Source organism: Plasmodium knowlesi, assembly GCF_000006355.2.
Source record: "Plasmodium knowlesi strain H genome assembly, chromosome: 1".
Classification (NCBI taxonomy): domain Eukaryota; phylum Apicomplexa; class Aconoidasida; order Haemosporida; family Plasmodiidae; genus Plasmodium; species Plasmodium knowlesi.
In genome coordinates, this window is record NC_011902.2 from 596,060 (window position 1) to 617,452 (window position 21,393).

Here is a 21,393-nt window from a genome sequence, read left to right on the forward strand (position 1 = left end):
ACTGTTATCAAGCTGCAAAATTTTATGTCGGGTGTGTATATATAATATAGGCCCCTTCTTTTCAGCTTATTCTTAACTTTTTCTCATTTTACGACCCTCGGACGGTTTCCCAAACTTATATTAAGCGTTTAGTAAAAATCATGGCTAAATTTTAATCGAGTTTATTATTGAAGGAGTTTTATTTCGGTATATAGAAGTAACGGTAGGTGGCACGTAGAGAACCCCCCCCCTGCTTAAAATGCGAGCGAAGGGTGGGGCCTTATAGAATGTACATGTACATGCGGAGATGTAGATATTTGAACAAAATGAGAACAAGGAGGGGTATATATATTTAAATATATAGCGTAGGGGAAAATATTATTGTAACAAAAAAAAAATAAAATAAAATAAAATAAAAGGTTATAAAACATATTTGGCGGAAAAATGTACCGAATGCAGGAGAGTGCACTTTGATATGCCTCAAATGCATTCATGTAGACATAATTAAAAAAATAATAGTAAGTAAAAGGAGAGCGTGCAGGGAAAAAGTGTCACATACATATAAGTGTATAAATATATGCACCCCCACATATATTTATAAATATATGGGTATGGTTGCACTTGACCTTATGCACGGTATCGTACAAGCTGTACAGCGGAGAAGTGCGCAAATGGGATGGGGGTTCGGCCGCTTTGGGCGGTTCGGTTTGGTCCGGTCGTTTTCGAAAGAAAAGTGGCGTAAGAACCATAATGCACATGCGCGATCATCGTATAATAGTCATCAGGGTAGATTTGTGTTTAAAAAAAAAACGTGGGATTTACAGAATTCGGTTCACATGGGGTGGGGGGGTTGTGTATAATTTTGGACCGCCCTCTCCTTCAAAGTAAGATTTCTCTCGCATATTTCTGTTCTTGAATGGAAAATATTCACAGGGCCTCTCTTTTCCTATTATGCTTACATTTATGGGGTTGGTAGGCTTCCATTGAGAAACCTCAAATGGAGAATCCTCATTACTTGGGGTTAAAAGCGTCTCCCTCCCGTTAGAGGGAGGCATATCCCCATGAAATGTTAAAGACCTCTATATGTGATGGCCAAATTCTCCCAGGAATAACGAAATGAATAGCACACTCACAATGGAGGGATGTATGCACTTGTCGCTTTCTAACTTAAAAAAATCAATGTGTGTCTTCCTCTTTGCCCTACTTGGTGTTATCCTTCTGTTTCAGAAATTGCTTCTTTATCATGTAGAACACGACACCAATGATGAATCCCAACAGACTGCCAAAGATAACCTGATACAGGGTATGATCCTGGATGTAAACACGACTCCAAGGTATTGGTAAGAGGAGAATGATAGCAAGGATGCAGGCCATTATGGTCCACTTATCCTTCTTAGCCTCCAGCAGATGCAGTATCAGGAAGGTCAGTAAACTGAAAGAAAAGGAACTATGTCCGGATGGCATTCCATAAGACTGTAGTGCACTATGAATCGGTCTACTCATTTTTAGAATATTCTTCAATATAATATCGTTTATTGTCAACTGGGTAGGGATAATAAAAACAAAGTAAAGCAACATATTGTTAGAAGTTAGTAGGAACCCTAGTAATGTTGCAAGCATGAATGCATATGGTATGTACCCATACACAGTAGCAACCACGGAGAAAATGTCGTTGGTGTTCCTGAGAGTAACGTATAGGAGACCATACATCTCCATTATGCATGTCTTCAGTAGGGCTAGCTTTTTATTGTTGTTCATAATTTTCTGGAATATACTAAGACCTTTTAATTTATCTGCTATTTTGTACTTAGCTTCACATAGGGGGTACTTGGCATAGAGCTCATCGTAATTGCCATCACTTCTAAGGTAGTAATGAATTTCCGTCTCGGGATTTATAAATATAGGCTTTAAATAGCTCATTTTCTTACTGCGCAGGTTAATCTTTATCTTCTCGTCCAAGTAGTCATCCACTTGTTTTTTCAATTTTTCTGTATCCTGACCATTCTTATTATTCTTCTCCGTTCCATTTTGATCTGGTGGTGATATTCCACCCCACCCCCAGAAGGAGAGGAAGCTTGCCAGGTTGATGCATCTGGCTGTTGTTATTAATTGCCCGAAAGTTAGTAATGTCGGTGCATAGATGGTTATCATACTAAAACTCTTGGCTTCAAATTTGGAGATGGTTGATCACAATGGGGAGTCGCGTGCGGAAACATAGGCATAAATCAGAGGAAGGCGACCGGGGAAGGGTGGGGCAGGAGAAAGGTTGTTCTACAAATGTCGTTGTCACGATGATCGTCGTGGTGGTCTCTCTCCTTTTGTTCTATATATACGTATAAGTGTACATATACCTATATATGCGTTTGTTTTATGCCATGGAAAAATTCGGAAAATAGTATACGGATAGATGCTGTAGGGTAGATACTTATGGTGGAAATCATGAACGCTGGGGGCGCGGGACGTGCTTCTTCGGGAGAAACTTCTAATTTTTTTCTGAAGTCATCTCATATCTTCCATTTAACATTGCAAGGACGCAGAGGCATGATGATGACTGGCGAAACATGCGGTACGTCGAAGAAGGAGGTCCTGGAACTGGGGGCCCACGCAACTTTTGCTGTTAGTCGGGAGCAGAGGTTGGAATTACATTTCAAGAACAGCCTTACGGAAAAAGGAAGCTATTATATTTTATTTATTATTTTAATTTTTTTTTTTTTTTTTTTTTACAGTTGAGTACGGGTACTACATTACAACGAAAAGAAATTAAAAAGGAAAAAATGGGTACATAAGAATCAACGGTAAAAATTAAAAGGAAAGAAAATCTTTAAAAGAGCAATTCCATTGTTAAAAAATAATAAGCGTAAACCCGATAGTAGGAAAGTAAAAATGGTAAAAACCGCAGAACGGCAGAGGGGCAAAGCGGGCAAGGGGCAAAATAAATTTTTATATTGGTATAAATACATTTTTTTTTACCCGACCCCCCTTTTTGTTAGATATAATAACTATTCCTTTTTTCTGGAGGAAAAAAAAATTACGGAATCTAAGCGCAAATATTTACCGAATGACCGCGCATTATTTTTCTCTTCGTAGCATTATAATTTTTTTTTTTTTTTTTTTTTTTTTTTTTTTTTTTTTTTTCTGTGTGCATGCTCTGCGTGTTTTTTTAAATTGGTACGCAGTTGGTAAAGTACATATATGCGCTCAGTTTGGTAATGGATAATACGTTAACATAGCATAATACAAAAGTATGAACATGTAAAATGGGAACATGTAAAATTATGAATATATTAAATTGACATATGCTCTCTCGGGCATGCATATAGCAACATGGGCAATAACAAATTGCAGAGATGTTTTTTTTACGTACGGAAAAATATTCAAGGTATTTCAGATTATTTTATGCAAATTATTGCATATATATTTTCTTTTTCTGAATTTTGGAAACTGCAATTTTTCGCTTTCCCAATATTGACAAGTTTTTCCTTTTGCTCCGCTGTGCCTCTTTTTGCGCGTTATAAATTTAAGAGGGGAAAAAAAAAAGGAAGAAAAAAAAAATTCCTTCCCCTTTATTCTAATATGTTGGGGAATTTTTTCCTACCTTATGATTCAAAGTGGTTTATTTATTCTGTTATAAATTTTTTGTCTTAATAATTTCCTTTTGCCTTAATATTTTTTCTGTTTCTTTTTTTTTTTTTTTTTTTTTCCTTTTTTTCCTAATTCCAAATATGGATGTTTGAAAAAAGTGATCCAAGTTTTGCGCGAATCTGCAGCGGTTCAAGCGAAGATTCTCGCGGAGATTAATCCTCCTTTTGACCTTTTTGATGCCATACACAATCTTCTTTAGGTGAAATTTCACATGTGAAGGGGTCCAAAATTACAATGTCCTCCTCACATGGAAGGAAGAAGAAAATTGCCTTATCCCTTTTCATTCTATTTTTTTTTATTCGATTTTAAGTATAATATTAGACGAAAAAAAAAAAAAAATTGTCCCCCCCCCCCTAAAAAAAAAAGAACTGTACCCTAATAATAAATTTTTCACACAGAAAAAAAATTAGCCAAAAAAAAAAAAAAAAAAAAAGTTACATTAGCTAGTTGTGAAAAGAAAAAAAAAAAAAAGAAGTTACATTAGCTAGTTGTGGAAAAAAAAACCAAAGAAAAAAAAAGGACAGAGAGAAAATGTTATAAAGAAAGAGCATATTTTTAAGGACTTCCTCCAAAGGGGAGGAAAACCTATTTATCATCTTATCATGAATCACCGCTTCGTATAAAACTGTTTTATGTAGTTAATGAGGGAGGATTCATTTTCGAAGTTCTTTTTTATATTTAGGCGAATAATGTGGGTGCTATACATGATATTTACTTTTTCTTCTACAATTATGTTAGAAGTGATGGTCTCGGGTAATCGTTCGTAATCTTCAATGTTTAGGAATGTGTTGGAGTTTACCTTTTGTATTATTTGCGCGTGGATATTTATATCACTGTACTTGAGGAGGCCCTGTTCGAATTTGGACGTCTCGACTAGGGGAGAAATTTTACACTCGCACTGGAGGGGGGGATGGGGTTGTGGGAAAGTAAGTAGGTGAAGGGGGGGGTTGTTTCGAAGCAATTGATTCGAAGCAGTTGATTCGGGACGGGCAGTTCAGGACCGTCGGTTCAACGCTGTCTATTCAACGCTGTCGATTCAACACCGTCGATTCAACGCTGTTTATTCAGCACGGCCGGTTCAACGCTGTCAGTTCAACCCTGTCAGTTCAACCCTGTCAGTTCAACCCTGTCAGTTCAACCCTGTCAGTTCAACGCTGTCGGTTCAACGCTGTCAGTTCAACGCTGTCGGTTCAACGCTGTCGGTTCAACGCTGTCTATTCAACACGGTCGGTTCAACACATTAAGGCATCAGTACGGCGTACGTAGCGAAAACTACTCGGTGAAGAATTCCCCTTACCTTGATGACATTGCGGACAAAGTTGTTGTAAAGGGATGTTCGCGGGCACACCTAATTGCCTTGGCCAATCCATAAATCCTTCCATGCATGCGTTCCATCCTAAGACTCTATCTTTTGAATGTTCAGTTTTTCCCTCCATATACACTTGCACGAGCTTTCCGGTTTTATCTATATACAAGGAAGTTTTTCCTTTCTCCCCTCCCCCTCAAAGCAGCTTAAGGTAACCCCCTAAAACCTCAATTTCAACACCCCAAACAACCTTCATTCCAACACCCCAAACAACATCATTCCAACACCCCAAACAACATCATTCCAACACCCCAAACAACCTTCATTCCAACACCCCAAACAACCTTCATTCCAACACCCCAACAACATCATTCCAACAGCCCAAACAACCTTAATTTCAACACCCCAACAACCACACTCTGACACCCAGAATCCGAATTCTGACAACCCTAAAACCTTCTTCCTATATCCGTAATATAAGCCCTAAACCCGAAACCATAAAGATCTAGAACCTGGACCATGGACCTCTCAACCCCGAAATATGAGAACTTTCAAAACCCTGAATTTTGGGAAAAACTCCTTTTTTTTTTTTTTTTATTGTACATACTCCTCTGCGATGGTATACATGTTACTAATACAATTAGTTTGCATATATATATGTGTAGGTCTGTGTGTAGGTCTTGGTGAGGGTCGGACAAGGGGGAGATGGGCCAAGGGTGTAGGTGTTTGTGATGGTCAAAGGGGGGGGGGGGAGATCGACAAGGGTGTAGGTGTTTGTGGTGGTCAAAGGGGGGGAGATGGGGCAAGGGTGTAGGTCTTGGTGAGGGTCGGACAAGGGGGGGGAGTCAGACAAGGGGAGTCGGACAAGGGGAGTCGGACAGGGGGAGTGGGGCCAAGGGTGGATGGGCCAAGGGGAGTGGGCCAAGGGGAGTGGTACAAGGGGAGTCGGACAAGGGGAGTCGGACAAGGGGAGATGGCCAAGGGGAGATGGCCAATGGTGGATGGCCAATGGTGGATGGCCAAGGGGGAAGTGGCCAAGGGGAGATGGGCCAAGGGTGGAGATGGGCCAAGGGGGAGATGGGCCAAGTGTGGAGATGGGCCAAGGGGGGAGATGGCCAAGGGGGAGATGGGCCAATGTTGGTAGGAGGTAAGGGGCCTTATTAGAAATAGTTTAAGGTACTATATTAGGGGGAACGTTTTTCACATGTATAAAATTTTTTTTTTTGGATATTGGATGGAAAAGGAAAAAAGTGTATATATATATTTTTTCTAGTTTTTTAGAAGTAGCGTAGTAAGGGAATTTTCTCATATTTTTCTTTTTTGTTAAGAACGAAAGGAAGAAGGTTTTACTGGGGGGCAAAATAATCTCTTCTTTTTTTTCTCTCTCTTAAGGGAAGGGGAGGAGATGAAAAGGATCCTTCTTATAGGAAGGGAGAAAGAAAATAATCTCTTCTTAAAGGAAGGAAGAAAGCAAAATATTCTCTTCTTAAGGGAAGGGAAGGAATAAAGAAATAATCTCTTCTTTTTTATTCTCTTAAGGGCGTGAAGGAAAAATAGGCAAAATAATCTTCATGAAGGAAGAAGAAAGAAGTAATATCTTCTTTTTTTTCTCTCTCTTAAGGGAAGGGGAGGAAAAATAGGCAAAATAATCCTCATAGAGGTAAAAGAAAGGAGTAATCTCTTTCTTTTTTTCTCTTAAGAGAAGGAAGGAGAAGAAATAATCCTTCTTTTTTTTCTTAAGGGAGTGAGGGAGAAAGAAGGGATCCTTCTTTTTTCTTTAAGGGAAGCAAGGAAGGAAGTAATGTCTTTTTTTTTTTTTCTTAGAGGAGTAAAGGAAAAGAAGAAAATATTCTTCTTGAGGAAAAGAAGCAAGGGAGTAATCCTTCTTTTTTTCTTAAAAGAAGGAGAAAAAATTATCTCTTCTTTTTTTTTTCTCTCTTAAGGGGAGGAGAAGGGCAAAATAATCCTCCTTGGAGGAAGAAAAATAAAAGAAGTGGGGCAAAATAATCTCTTCTTAGGGGGGGACGTAAAGAGTAGTAGGGCAAAGTAATCTCTTCTTAGAGGAAGGATAAAGAGTAGTGAGGCAAAATAATCTCTTCTTAGAGGGGAAGGATAAAGAGTAGTAAGGGACAAAATAATCTCTTCTTAGAGGAAGGTAAGAGGGGTTCAGGGTTTAGGTAATCTCTTCTTAGAGGAAGGTGAGGATTAAGGAAGGCAAAATAATCCCTTCTTAGGGGAAGGAAAGGGGTAAAGTAATCTTTTCTTAGTGGAAGGAAAAAATAAGAGGGGGCAAAATAATCTCTTCTTACAGAGGGGAAGCTAAGGAGAAAGAAAGGAAGGGGAGAAAATAATCTCTTCATAGAGGGAGGTAAGAAGGGTTCAGGGTTTAGGTAATCTCTTCTTAGAAGAAGGTAAGAAGGGTTCAGGGTTTAGGTAATCTCTTCTTAGAGGGAGGTAAGGAAAAATTGGAAAGGAAGGGAGGCAGAGTAATCTCCTCTTAGAGGGAGGGAGAAAGAAAATAAGAAGGGGGGTGGCAATATAATCTTCTCTTAGAGGAAAGTAGAAAAAAGTAATCTCTTCTTAGAGAACGGTAAGGAGTAGTAGGGCAAAATAATTTCTTCTTAGAGGGGAAGGTAAGGAGTAGTAAGGCAAAATAATCACTTTTTGAAAGAAGGGAGAGAGAAAACAATCCTTCTTAAGGTAAGGAGTAGTAGGGCAAAATAATCTCTTCTTAGAGGAAGGTAAGGTAAGGTGTAGTAGGGCAAAATAATCTCTTCTTAGAGGGGGAAGGATAAGGAGTAGTAAGGGCAAAATAATCTCTTCTTAGAGGGGAAGGTAAGGAGTAGTAAGGCAAAATAATCACTTTTTGAAAGAAGGGAGAGAGAAAACAATCCTTCTTAAGGTAAACAGTAGTAAGGACAAAATAATCTCTTCTTAGAGGGGAAGGTAAGGAGGGTTCAGGGTTTAGGTAATTTCTTCTTAGAGGGGAAGGTAAGGAGGGTTCAGGGTTTAGGTAATTTCTTCTTAGAGGGGAAGGTAAGAAGGGTTCAGGGTTTAGGTAATCTCTTCTTATAGGGAGGTAAGGAAAAATTGGAAAGGAAGGGAGGCAGAGTAATCTCCTCTTAGAGGGAGGGAGAAAGAAAATAAGAAGGGGGGTGGCAATATAATCTTCTCTTAGAGGAAAGTAGAAAAAAGTAATCTCTTCTTAGAGAACGGTAAGGAGTAGTAGGGCAAAATAATTTCTTCTTAGAGGGGAAGGTAAGGAGTAGTAAGGCAAAATAATCACTTTTTGAAAGAAGGGAGAGAGAAAACAATCCTTCTTAAGGTAAGGAGTAGTAGGGCAAAATAATCTCTTCTTAGAGGAAGGTAAGGTAAGGTGTAGTAGGGCAAAATAATCACTTTTTGAAAGAAGGGAGAGAGAAAACAATCCTTCTTAAGGTAAGGAGTAGTGAGGCAAAATAATCTCTTCTTAGAGGGGAAGGATAAAGAGTAGTAAGGGACAAAATAATCTCTTCTTAGAGGGTAAGTTAAGGAAAAAGTGAAGGAGGGGCAAAATAATCTCTTCCTAGGAGAAGGGGTTGAAGTAATTTCTTCTTAGAGGAAGTTAAGGAGAAGGATATGGAGAGGGCAAAATAATTTCTTCTTAGAGAAAAAGAAGGGGGCAAAATAATCTCCTCTTAAGGGAAGGAGAAGGAATATAGAGTGGGGCAGAATAATTTCTTCTTAGAGAAAAGGTAAGAAGAAGGATATAGAGTGGGGCAGAATAATTTCTTCTTAGAGAAAAAGAAGGGGCAAAATAATCTCTTCTCAAAGGAAGGAAAAAGGGGACAAAATAATCTCCTCTTAGAGGAAGGAGAAAGGCAAAATAAGCTCTTTTCTAAATAAAGAGGAAGGGACAAAATAATTTCTTCTTAGAGAAAGGGGTTGAAGTAATCTCTTCTTAGAGGGGAAGGATAAGGAGTAAGGAAGGGACAAAATAATCCCTTCTTAGAGGAAGGGAGAAAGAAAATAAAAGGGGGGGGGCAAATAATCTCCTCCTAGTGGATGGTAAAGAGTAGTAAGGGACAAAATAATCTCTTCTTAGAGGAAAGGTAAGGAGAAGGAGTATTGAGGCAAAATAATATCTTCTTAGAGGGGAAGGTAAGAAGTAGTAGAGCAAAATAATCTCTTCTTAGAGGGGAAGGTAAAAAGTAGTAAGGGGCAAAATAATCTCTTCTTAGAGGGAAGGAGATAGAGAATAGTCCTTGTTAAGGGAAGGAGATGAAAAGGATCCTTCTTAGGGGAAAAGAAAGAAGCAAGAAAGAAGGAAGGAACAAATGATTCAAAGAAAAAAAAAAATTTTTCTTTTATATATATATTTTTTTTTCCAATAATAGTCATAACAGTCATGTTCATTTGTTGTCCAGTTCATTGGAGTTCATTTTTTTTCCCAGTTCATTTTTCCAGTTCATATCAGTTCATTTTTGTCTTCCTTCTTAATTCTATATAATATATATACAAATTGTACAAAAAAGGAGTAACTAGGAAAGACAAACAGGAATCATGGCAGCAGCAGTAGCAGCCGCGGGCGCCAGTACTGAGCAAGATGGGGAAAAATTAAGAATAGCATGGAAAGAGAAGTTGAGTACATCTTCACAGAATGCACAATCTGCCCCAAATGTAGCCCTTCCGGTGAGTACTGCTGTTCTTATTAATATTATTATTTGTTGTTATTATTATTATTACTGTTATTATTATAATTTTTCATTTTTCTATTTCTTTATTTTTTCTTTTATTTTTAGGATGAAGTGACGAAGAAAGTGAACGAAATGTTGGACGACCTCGGGCCCTACGTGAATTGGGTGTATGCCGCGGGAGGCAAAGTCGCCAGTGCATGTGGAGAACTGAAGGCCCCGGGGGATAAAAGTGGGAAGGGGACGACAACAGATCAAATGAAGAGAGTATGCAAGACATTAGTGCAAGCAGTCCACTGGATGGGAAATTTGGAAAAGGATGGAAAGAAGAGGACGAAAGGTAGCACGGCGGAGGACGAATGGAAACAATATTTAAGGTGTGTAATAGGATATGAGTTCCTGTTAAGAGTACTTTTACCTAAGTATGAAGTAGAAAAATTTATGAAAATTATCTTCGATACAATGGAAAGGGGAGGTACTGAAGGTGCACTGTCAAGTGCGGGTGGTATATGTCCTTGGGTTAAAGTGGACGATGTGAGGGGAACAGAGGAGCTAATTGGGTCTCAGGTACAGGAATGGTTAAATAATGCAAAGAAGGACAAGAACGAGGGGGGTATTGAGGGGTTCGATAATATAGTAGCATGGTCCAGGTATGCGGAGGGAACGGCGGACATGGAGGAAGAAAGGGCCAAGCGAAAAGGAAAAATTTCCCAGAGTGATAAAATTATAGACCTACTTCGAGATGGTGTATCAAATCCATTAGAAGTATTAGTCGACCAAATAGCAAAGGCTAATCATTGTATCGAGAATGCAGAGAAGGATGCCAACAGCGGCAAAGAGAATGCTCTATGCAATCGCTTAAAATGTATTGAAGAATACTTGAAGAAACAGCCACTACCAGGATCTCCAGGAGGACCAAAAACAGGACAACTGTCAGCTACGGTAAGTGAGGAGTGAGGAGGAATGAAAGGAAAAGGAAAGAGTGTTCAGGGGAGGGAATGAAAGGAAAGGATTAAAGGAAGGAAATAAGGAATGAAAGGAAAAGAAGGAAGGAGAAGGGAGTGAAGGTTTAAGGAAAAAAGAAAGGAAGGAAGGAAAGAGAAGACAACATGAATGCAGGCATATGCATGTACATACATCTATACATGTATGTCTACATACGTATGTATGTACACATATGTATACATATACATATGTATATGTATGTATGTGTGTATGTATATGCGTCCACATATATGTCGTATGTATGTGTATGTGTGTACACATACATACATATACATATGTATATGTATATACATATACAAGAATGTACATAAATATATACATATACATATATGTACATATATAAGTACGTATACATAGATGTACAGATATATGTGTACGTATATATATATATATATATATATATATATATATATATATATATATATACCTACAGCAGGATGTACATATATATGTACATGCATACGCGTATATATGCGTATGTATATACGTATACATATACATATACATCTATATGTATACAAATATATATACATATACATAGATATACAGATGTATACATATATACATATGTATATATGTGTATACATATACGTATATGTATACGTATATATATATATATATATATATGTACATATGTACGCATATAATTACATATACATAGATGTACGTATGTACATAGATATATGTATGCATATACATAAATGTACAGATGTATAGGTATATACATATACATATGCGTACGCATGTACGTATATATATACGTATATACATATATACATATATGTACATACATACACATGTATATATATACGTATGTAGACATACATGTACAGATGTACATATATATACATACATACATATGTATATATACGTATGCATATACATGTATACGGAAATGTACAGATATACATATGCAGACGCATACGTGTATATGTATATACATGTATGCACATACATATACTTACATATACATATATACATGTACGTATATACATATACATAGGTGTACATATGTACAGATGCATACATATACATACATACGTACGACATATATGCAGACACATGCATATACATATACATATATATACATATGTATATGTATACATATGTACAGATGCATATACATATACATACATATATACGTATGTACAAATGTATGTAGACATATATATATGGATGTGCGTATGTATATACATATATATATATATATATATATGTACATATACATATACATACATATGTACACAGACATGTACATACACATATAGACATGTACACATACATATATACGTACATGTATATCTATACGTATGTATGTATATACATATGTATACATATATATATGTACGTATGTACATATACATACATATGTGCATACATATGCAGACACATACATGTATATGTATATACATATACATATACGCATATGCATACGTATGTACGAATGTACATATATACATATACATATACATGTATATGTATGTGCGTATATACATATACATGTATATGTATATTCATACATACGTACATATATACACGTATGTATATATATATGCATATACAAGGATGTACAGATGCATGTACATGTATGTATATACGTATATATACATATATGTATGTACGTATGTACATATACACATATGTACGTATGTACAAATGTATGTAGACATATATATATACACATATGTGTATACATATATATACTTACATATACATATATATACATATATGTATGTATATATATACATATGGAAGGATGTACATATGCGTACGCATATACGCATATATATACGTATATATGCATATATATACTTACGTATACATATACATCTATATGTATACACATATATATACATATACATAGATATACAGATGTATACATATGTATGTATACATGTACATATATCCATGTATGTATATATACATATACACGGATATATGTACATATATGCATATATGTACATACATACACATGTAGACACATGTACAGATGTATACATATATACATATACATGTATATGTATACGTATGTACATATGTATATGTACTTGTATACATATACGTATATATATACGTATGTACGAATGTACATATACATGTATACATGTATATGTATACGTATGTATGTATACATATGTATATGTACTTGTACAAATATACGTATGTTTATACGTATATATATACGTATGTACGTATGTACATATACTTATATACATATATACATGTATATACATACATATGTATGTATGTACATAAATGTACAGATATGCATATATATACATATGTATGTACGTGTAAACATACATGTATACATGTACGCATATGTACACATATAGACATATGTACCTATGTACATACATATGCAGACGCACATATACATATATACATGTACATACATATACATATGTATATGTATACATATGTACAGATGCATACGTATGCAGACACATACATATATATGTATATACATGTATGTAGATACATATACATATACTCATATGTATATACATATACACAGATGTAAATATGTATGTACGTATGTACATATACATATATACATATACATATACATGTATGTACATACATATACTTACATATACATACATATATATGTATATACATATACATAGATGTATATATACATACATATGTATGCATACATATGCAGATGCATATGCGTATATACATACACATGTATATGCATGTACGTATATACATATACTCATATGTATATACATATACATAAATGTACAGATGTATACACATATATACATATGTACGTATGTACATACACATACCTACAAATAGATGTACACATATATATATATGTACGTATGTACGTATGTACATATATACATGTATACATATACATAGATGTACAGATATATACGTATGTATGTATGTATGTATGTATGTATGTATGTACGTATGTACATATATACATATATATATGTGCTCACATATACATATATGTATACGTATGTATATATATATATACATATGGAAGGATGTACATATGCATACGTATGTATGTATACATATGTATATGTACTTGTACAAATATACGTATGTTTATACGTATATATATACGTATGTACGAATGTACATATACATATATACATATACATGTATATGTATACGTATGTATGTATGTATACATATGTATGTATACATACATATGTATATATGCATATGCATTTATGCATATGCATATATATATATATATATATATATATATATATATTACTTTACTTACAGGAAGACTTTTGGAACAAGAAGGTAAAGGAATTATGGGAAGAATTAGCAGGTGCAATGATGCAGGAAAATGGCAAAACCACAAACGCAGAATGTACTAAAGTGAAAGATGGCAGCAGTAGCCCGAGGGATGCAACTCATTCTGAAAAGACGGCATGCAATTATTTGCATGCCGGCTTTAAAGAACTGTACAATCCGTCGACGCCTGACGGCGTCGACGACATCCTATCTAAGAAGAACCCATCGTTCAGACATGCGATGGGTTGTTTCCTACTTCGCGCCTATGCAAATGAAATGAAGAAGAGGTCCACTTGTCTTATTGATAAAGGAATAGAAAAGGCATTCCAGCTTGGGAAGGAACTCAGTAATGGCAGCACTGGTACTAATGCTAATTGCAATGGTAATGGAAAATGCATTCCATGCAAATGGAATGAAAACGCTTTTAAGGATTGCCAAGTTAAAACAGAAGACAATGGGGTGGAGAAAAAAGCAACGGAGGTAGTGGAAAAAATTGTCCAGGAGGACACCACCAAAATAAAGGATATGCAAACCAAAATAAATGATATGAAATTATGTGAGCGCTTCCAATGTATATCCGAAAGATGGCTGAAGAAGGATAGAAGCAACGGCGACCCCCTCACATCAGCCGACTGGGTAAGGGAATAACGATATATATATATGTATATATATATGAGCATATATATGTACATACACATAAGTATGCATACATGTACGTATGTATATATACGCATGTATATACGTACATGTACGTATGTATGTGTATACATATATATATATATATACTTATAGGATAGGGTGCGGAGTAAAGTCACAAGTCAAATCGCTGCCCTCGGCGATGCCCTCAAGGACGCCACAACTCAAAATAAGAGGACAGAATTTGAACTGTACTGCAAGGACATTCCAGCGGTTAATGGAAAGCCTGCAGATAAGGATGCTTGCGTCCTTATTGCAGCAGGATTAAGGAACCTCTACAAAACTGCTGGTGACGGCGTTGAAGAATCATTAAAGAGGACGATGCAATGTGTTTTATTAAATGCCATTGCAGATAAAATGAAAGATAAACTTCCGTGTGAACAGGAAAGGAGTGTAGAGAAGGGGATTGATCATGCTTTTGGACAGAGTGCTACTATTAAGAGTAAAAGTAGCGCTTGCGGAACTGATGATAAGTGTTTTACGTGTCCAAGGTTTAAAGACTATAAAGAATGCCAAATTAAGGAAAATGACAGTTCGAAGGAAGTGCTTCTGAAGGACCAAATTGACCACAAGTTGGAGGATACTAATCTTGCTAGTACTACTTCCTTAACGACGTCTTCTCTAACCAAGACCATATGTAAGTAAACCCCACATTACAAAATACTGGTACCACCACTACCAAATTATGGTACTAATGGTAGTTGTGTTGTGGTTGCGCTGGTGCCAACACAACAACAACACAACAACAACACAACCAACACAACCAACATACTAACATAACCAACATACTAACATAATCAATATACTAACACAACCAACATACTAACATAACCAACATTACTAACACAACCAACATTACTAACACAACCAAACATACTAACACAACACAACAACTACTCCACTCCACCACAACCAACACTACAAAATGTTGGTACTAATGGTAGTTGTGTTGGTTGTGTTAGTACCACCAACAACACTACAGAATGTTGGTTGTGTTGTTACCAACACCAACACAAAATGTTGGTTGTGTTGGTACTAACACAACCACAACACAACCACAGCACAACAACAACACAACACAACCACAGCACAACAACAACACAACACAACCACAGCACAACAACAACACAACACAACCAACATACAACCACAACACAACCACAACCACAACACAACAACAACACAACAACAACACAACAACAACACTACTACAACAACACTACTACAACACAACCACAACACAACCAACAACACAACCACAACACAACCAACAACACAACCACAACACAACCACAACACAACCACAACACAACAACAACACAACCACAACACAACCAAACATACTAACACAACCAAACATACTAACACAACACAACATACTAACATAACCAACATACTAACACAACCAACACATACTAACATAACCAACATACTAACACAACCAACATACTAACACAACCAACATACTAACACAACCAACATACTAACACAACCAACATACTAACATAACCAACATACTAACATAACCAACCTACTAACATAACCAACATACTAACATAACCAACCTACTAACATAACCAACATACAACCAACATACTAACACAACCAACATACTAACATAACCAACCTACTAACATAACCAACCTACTAACATAACCAACATACTAACATAACCAACATACTAACATAACCAACATACAACCAACATACAACAACATAACCAACATACAACCAACATACTAACACAACACAACAACAACACTACTACTACTACTACTACTACTACTACTACTACTACTACTACTACTACTACTACTACTAGTTCCTTATCGAAGTCTTCTCTAACCAAGACCATATGTGAGTAGACATTTTTTTTCTCTCCTCCAACCTACCAATAACAAATATATGACCATTCCACATCCATTCACATCCACCTTCATCCATTTCCAAAACAAAAACAAAAATACAACAACAAAAATACAAAAACAAAAATACAAAAACAAACAAACAAAGACAAAAATAGAAATAAAAACAATAACATTATATGTATATATACATACATATAAGTACATATATATATACATAAATATACATATATATATATATATAGATATATATATATATACGTATATGTATATATGTGTACATGTATATATATGTATAAATATATATGTCTATGTATATATGTACATATGTCTGTCTATGTATATGTATATGTATGTATATATATATGTATGTGTCTATGTGTCTATGTCTCTGTCTGCTTATAGGTAAACCATGTACTGGGGACGAGAAGGGGGATTTCTGTCAAGAACTTAATTGCGTAGTAGATAAATGGGGAGAAAGGAAGAATGGAAGCTCAAGCGGAACGACTACCTGGGTAAGGAATGTGTTGTCATGGTCATGGTTTAGTGTGCTGATGGTGGAATAGAAACCATAACAATAACAACATCAACAATATCCATAACATCAACAATAGTAACATCCATAACATCCATAACAACATCCATAACAACATCCATAACAACATCCATAACATCCATAATAACATCCATAACAACATCGACCACATATATGTCTATATATACATATATACATATTTATATATGCATATATGTATATATGTATGTACATATGTATATATATGTATATATGTATGTACTTATGTATGTATATATGTAGATATGTATGCACATATGTATATGTATATATATATATATAACTCCCGCTTTATGTTTAGGAAAAGATGAAGAGTGATTTTGAAACAGAATTAAAGCTACTACTGGAAGACATGCAAAACCCAACGAAGCAGGCCGCTGTTGCATCCAACTGCACCGGCGTCAGCGGCGGCCAAACATGGAGCGATAGCGACGCCCATGGCTTCGCTAACAAGACCGCCTGCAAGCTTGTTGCAGCAGGGCTGGAACATATATCTAAAATTCAGCATGAATATAGTGGGGATCCCAAGACGGGGCAACCTGAAAAAAATGAAAACCCCTATGATAACCAAGAGTTTAAACAATTCATTTCTTGCTTAATGCTAAAGGCAGTTGCACAAAAAATGAAAGAAGACAGCAAAATTTGCGATATAGACCAAGGGATTAGGGTCGCTTTTACAAAGGCACAACAAATTGCATCAACTAACTGCAAGAATGGTAAACCTTGCATTGAGTGCAAGTTGGCGGACAAGTATGATGAGTGCTACTTCGATAAGAAGCAGCAGGACAAAGTAAATGACAAATTGGATTCATTACTCAAGACGCAAGGAAGCGACGTCAATAACATCCTCTTCACAATAACTAAAACAGGCGGAAACAGCAGTTCTAATTTATGTCTCCGTCTGCAATGTCTGGCTTCTCGAGTTCAGGCATCCAGCTCTGCGGTAAGTGCAAAAAGAAAAAGAATAGGAATAAAAGGAATAAAAAGAAAAGGAAAAAGAAAAAGAAAAAGAATTAAAAAAAAATAAAATAAAATAAATTCAGATTCCGCGTTTAGGAATAAGGTTGTAAGGGTGTTAGGATAAAGTTTTAAGGGTATGGGAATAATGTTCCAGGGTTCGGGAGTAAGGTTTCGGGGTTAGCTTTAGTTACATTAGGGGGGGAGAGGAAAAACTCCTCGCAGACAGGGATCGGATTATACACACTAACAGGATGGTATGAACCGGATGGCGGGGGAAGGCACACCGGATACTACACAGACCAACACGAATTAGAAAAAGAAAAAAGAAAAAGAATATATACTTATACATATACGTATGTATATGTATGTATATACATATACATATGCATATGTATATATTATCACTACTTATACAGGACGAATTCTGGACGAATGAAGGCGAAGTGGGACAACTATGGACACAATTGTCGGAAGCAATGATACACAATGCGGACAAGAACAACGGACAATGTAATATAATGGATAATGGCACCACGGGTGCCATGACTAGACAAGCAACTGACCCTGAAAGAAAAGCATGCCAATATCTTACAGCAGGTTTCACCAAACTAAGAACTATTTCGGCGACCACAACGAATGGAGGAAACAACATCTTGGATAAGCATCCATCGTTGAAACAAACAGTGGGTTGTTTCCTTCTTAAGGAATATGCAAAACATATGAAAGACAACGCCAAATGTTTAGTGGAATCAGGAATAAAAAAAGCTTTCGACATTGCTCTTAAAAATCTTAATGGTAGTTGCACTGGCGAGGGACCTTGTGTTCCGTGCCATTGGAAAGAGAAAGACTATGACACTTGCCAAATTCACACAACTGGCCCCAACATAGAGGATGTAAAAAGGAAAGTTCAAGGCATTGTAGAGACCAAATCTGTACCTAATGCTATGGAGGACATAAATAAAATGACCACTTTATGCGATTATATTAAATGTGCCGCACCCAAATGGTTCCATAACCAAAAGAACAGCAAGAACCAAGGAGGGAATGGAACGGCGAAGACTTGGGTAAGTACTACTATATAAATATATATACACATACATACATATACGTACGTATATATACATATATATACAAACGTACATATACATACACATATATACATATATACGTATATGTATATGTATATGCATATAGCTGCACGTAAATGTATGTATACATATATATATAAACATATACATATATAGACATATGTATATACATATGTATGCATATATATATATATATATATATAACTTCTTTCTTCTCTTTACAGTGTGACTTTTGGGAGAATGAAGGCGTCAGACCCGAACTGAAGAAAATGTTTGACAAGATCGCCTCCGAAGGACAGAACAAACCAACGTCAATCACTATTGGCACAACATGCCGAGGCTTTGGTGATGGTAATCCTGATAGTGTAGAAAGAAAAGCATGTAATCATATCACAGCAGGTTTAGAATACATTGATGGCATTAAGCCTGATGTTAGTGGTAGTGGTAGGGGTCCTAGCACTCAGTCTAGTGGTCAAGGCAACCAACTGCTTCAACAAGCAGTTGGTTGTATTGCTCTTAACCTTTATGCTGATCAAATAATTGCAAAATCGAGTGAGAAATGCCCCATTGGTGAGGACAAAATAAGTAGAATGTTTACTGATTGGAATACGCAGCATAATTCTTTGTCTTCGAATTCGTGTAATGATGCTAATAAAAATAATTGTTTTAAATGTGATAGGGTTTCGAACTCACAATTTAATGATTGCAAACTAAGTGTTTCCAACACTTTAATTAATGCAACACAAAATGTGCAAAATTGTACTTCTAACACCGGCAGAGAAAATGTCCAAACTGAATTAAACAAATTCCTCAACGAAAACAACCCATCATCATCCAAATCCATCCCCGAAGTGAAGAAAACATTATCCGAAATCAATAAAATGGACTCTTTCTGTAGTCAAATGCAATGTGCAGCAAAACAATATTACGTAAAAGCAATAAACAAAAATGTAAATAGCAGCGAAGTGAAATGGGTAAGGGGCAGTAGACAACTACATATATACATATATAAAAACATATAAGTATATATATATATATGTCTATATGTATAATGAAAATTTGATGAAAAGGAAGGAAGTGAAATGAAAAAAACAAAATAGAGAAAGGAAATTCAGATTCCGCGTTTAAGAAGAAAGTTGTAGGGGTGATGCAATGATGTTGTTGGGGTGTTGGAATGATGTTGTTGGGGTGTTGGAATGATGTTGTTGGGGTGTTGGAATGATGTTGTTGGGGTGTTGGAATGATGTTGTTGTGGTGTTCGGAATGATGTTGTTGGGGTGTTCGGAATGATGTTGTTGGGGTGTTGGAATGATGTTGTTGGGGTGTTGAAATGATGTTGTTGTGGTGTTGGAATGATGTTGTTTGGGGTGTTGGAATGATGTTGTTGGGGTGTTGGGATGATGTTGTTTGGGGTGTTGGAATGATGTTGTTGGGGTGTTGGAATGATGTTGTTGGGGTGTTGGAATGATGTTGTTCGGGTGTTAGAATAACGCTACAGTGGTGTTGGAATAAGGTGGTAAGGATGTTGAAATAAGGTTGTATGGGTGTTTGAATAAGGTTGTATGGGTATTAGAATAAGTTTGTAGGGGTATTAGAATAAGGTTTTAGGGGTTTTAGAATAAGGTTGTAAGGATGTTGGAATAAGGTTCCAGGGTTTAGGAATAAGGTTCCGGGGTTAGCTTTAGCTATTTTAGGGGGGGAAAGGAAAAACTCCTCGCAGACAGGGACCGGATACTACATGATCTACCACCAACACAACATAACCAACATACAACCAACATAATAACACAACGCAACATATTAACACAAAACCAACATACTAACTTAACCAACATTACTAACACAACCAACATACTAACATAACCAACCTACTGACACAACCAACCTACTAACACAAACCAACATACTAACACAACACAACATACTAACACAACCAACATACTAACATAACCAACCTACTGACACAACCAACCTACTAACACAAACCAACATACTAACACAACACAACATACTAACACAACCAACATATTAACATAACCGAAATACTGACACAACCAACATACTAACATAACCAACATACTGACACAACACAACATACTAACACAACCAACATACTGACACAACCAACCTACTGACACAACCAACCTACTAACAGAACCGAACATACTAACACAACCAACATACACCAACACAACCAACATACTAACACAACCAACATACTAACACAACACAACATACTGACACAACCAACATACTAACATAACCAACATACTGACATAACCAACATACTAACACAACCAACATACAACCACAACACAACCACAACACAACC

General features: G+C 36.2%; 2 protein-coding genes across 2 annotated transcripts; one reads left to right on the plus strand and one right to left on the minus strand.

The window, feature by feature from the left end:
• Positions 1 to 1,179: 1,179 nt before the first annotated feature.
• PKNH_0113300 (phosphatidic acid phosphatase 2, putative) lies at positions 1,180 to 2,130 on the minus strand (the record flags this gene model as incomplete). Its single annotated transcript, XM_002257587.1, has 1 exon — positions 1,180 to 2,130. The coding sequence occupies one exon, from the start codon at positions 2,128 to 2,130 to the stop codon at positions 1,180 to 1,182; it is 951 nt and encodes a 316-aa protein (XP_002257623.1).
• A 7,339-nt stretch (positions 2,131 to 9,469) lies between these two features.
• On the plus strand, positions 9,470 to 20,035 carry PKNH_0113400 (SICAvar, type I (fragment); the record flags this gene model as incomplete). The annotated part of the gene is made up of 8 exons (XM_039113758.1): positions 9,470 to 9,598; positions 9,709 to 10,542; positions 13,864 to 14,514; positions 14,671 to 15,211; positions 16,845 to 16,954; positions 17,315 to 17,956; positions 18,390 to 19,037; positions 19,286 to 20,035. Coding segments are annotated over 8 exons (4,305 nt in total), but the record flags the coding sequence as incomplete, so codon positions are not given.
• Positions 20,036 to 21,393: the final 1,358 nt, after the last annotated feature.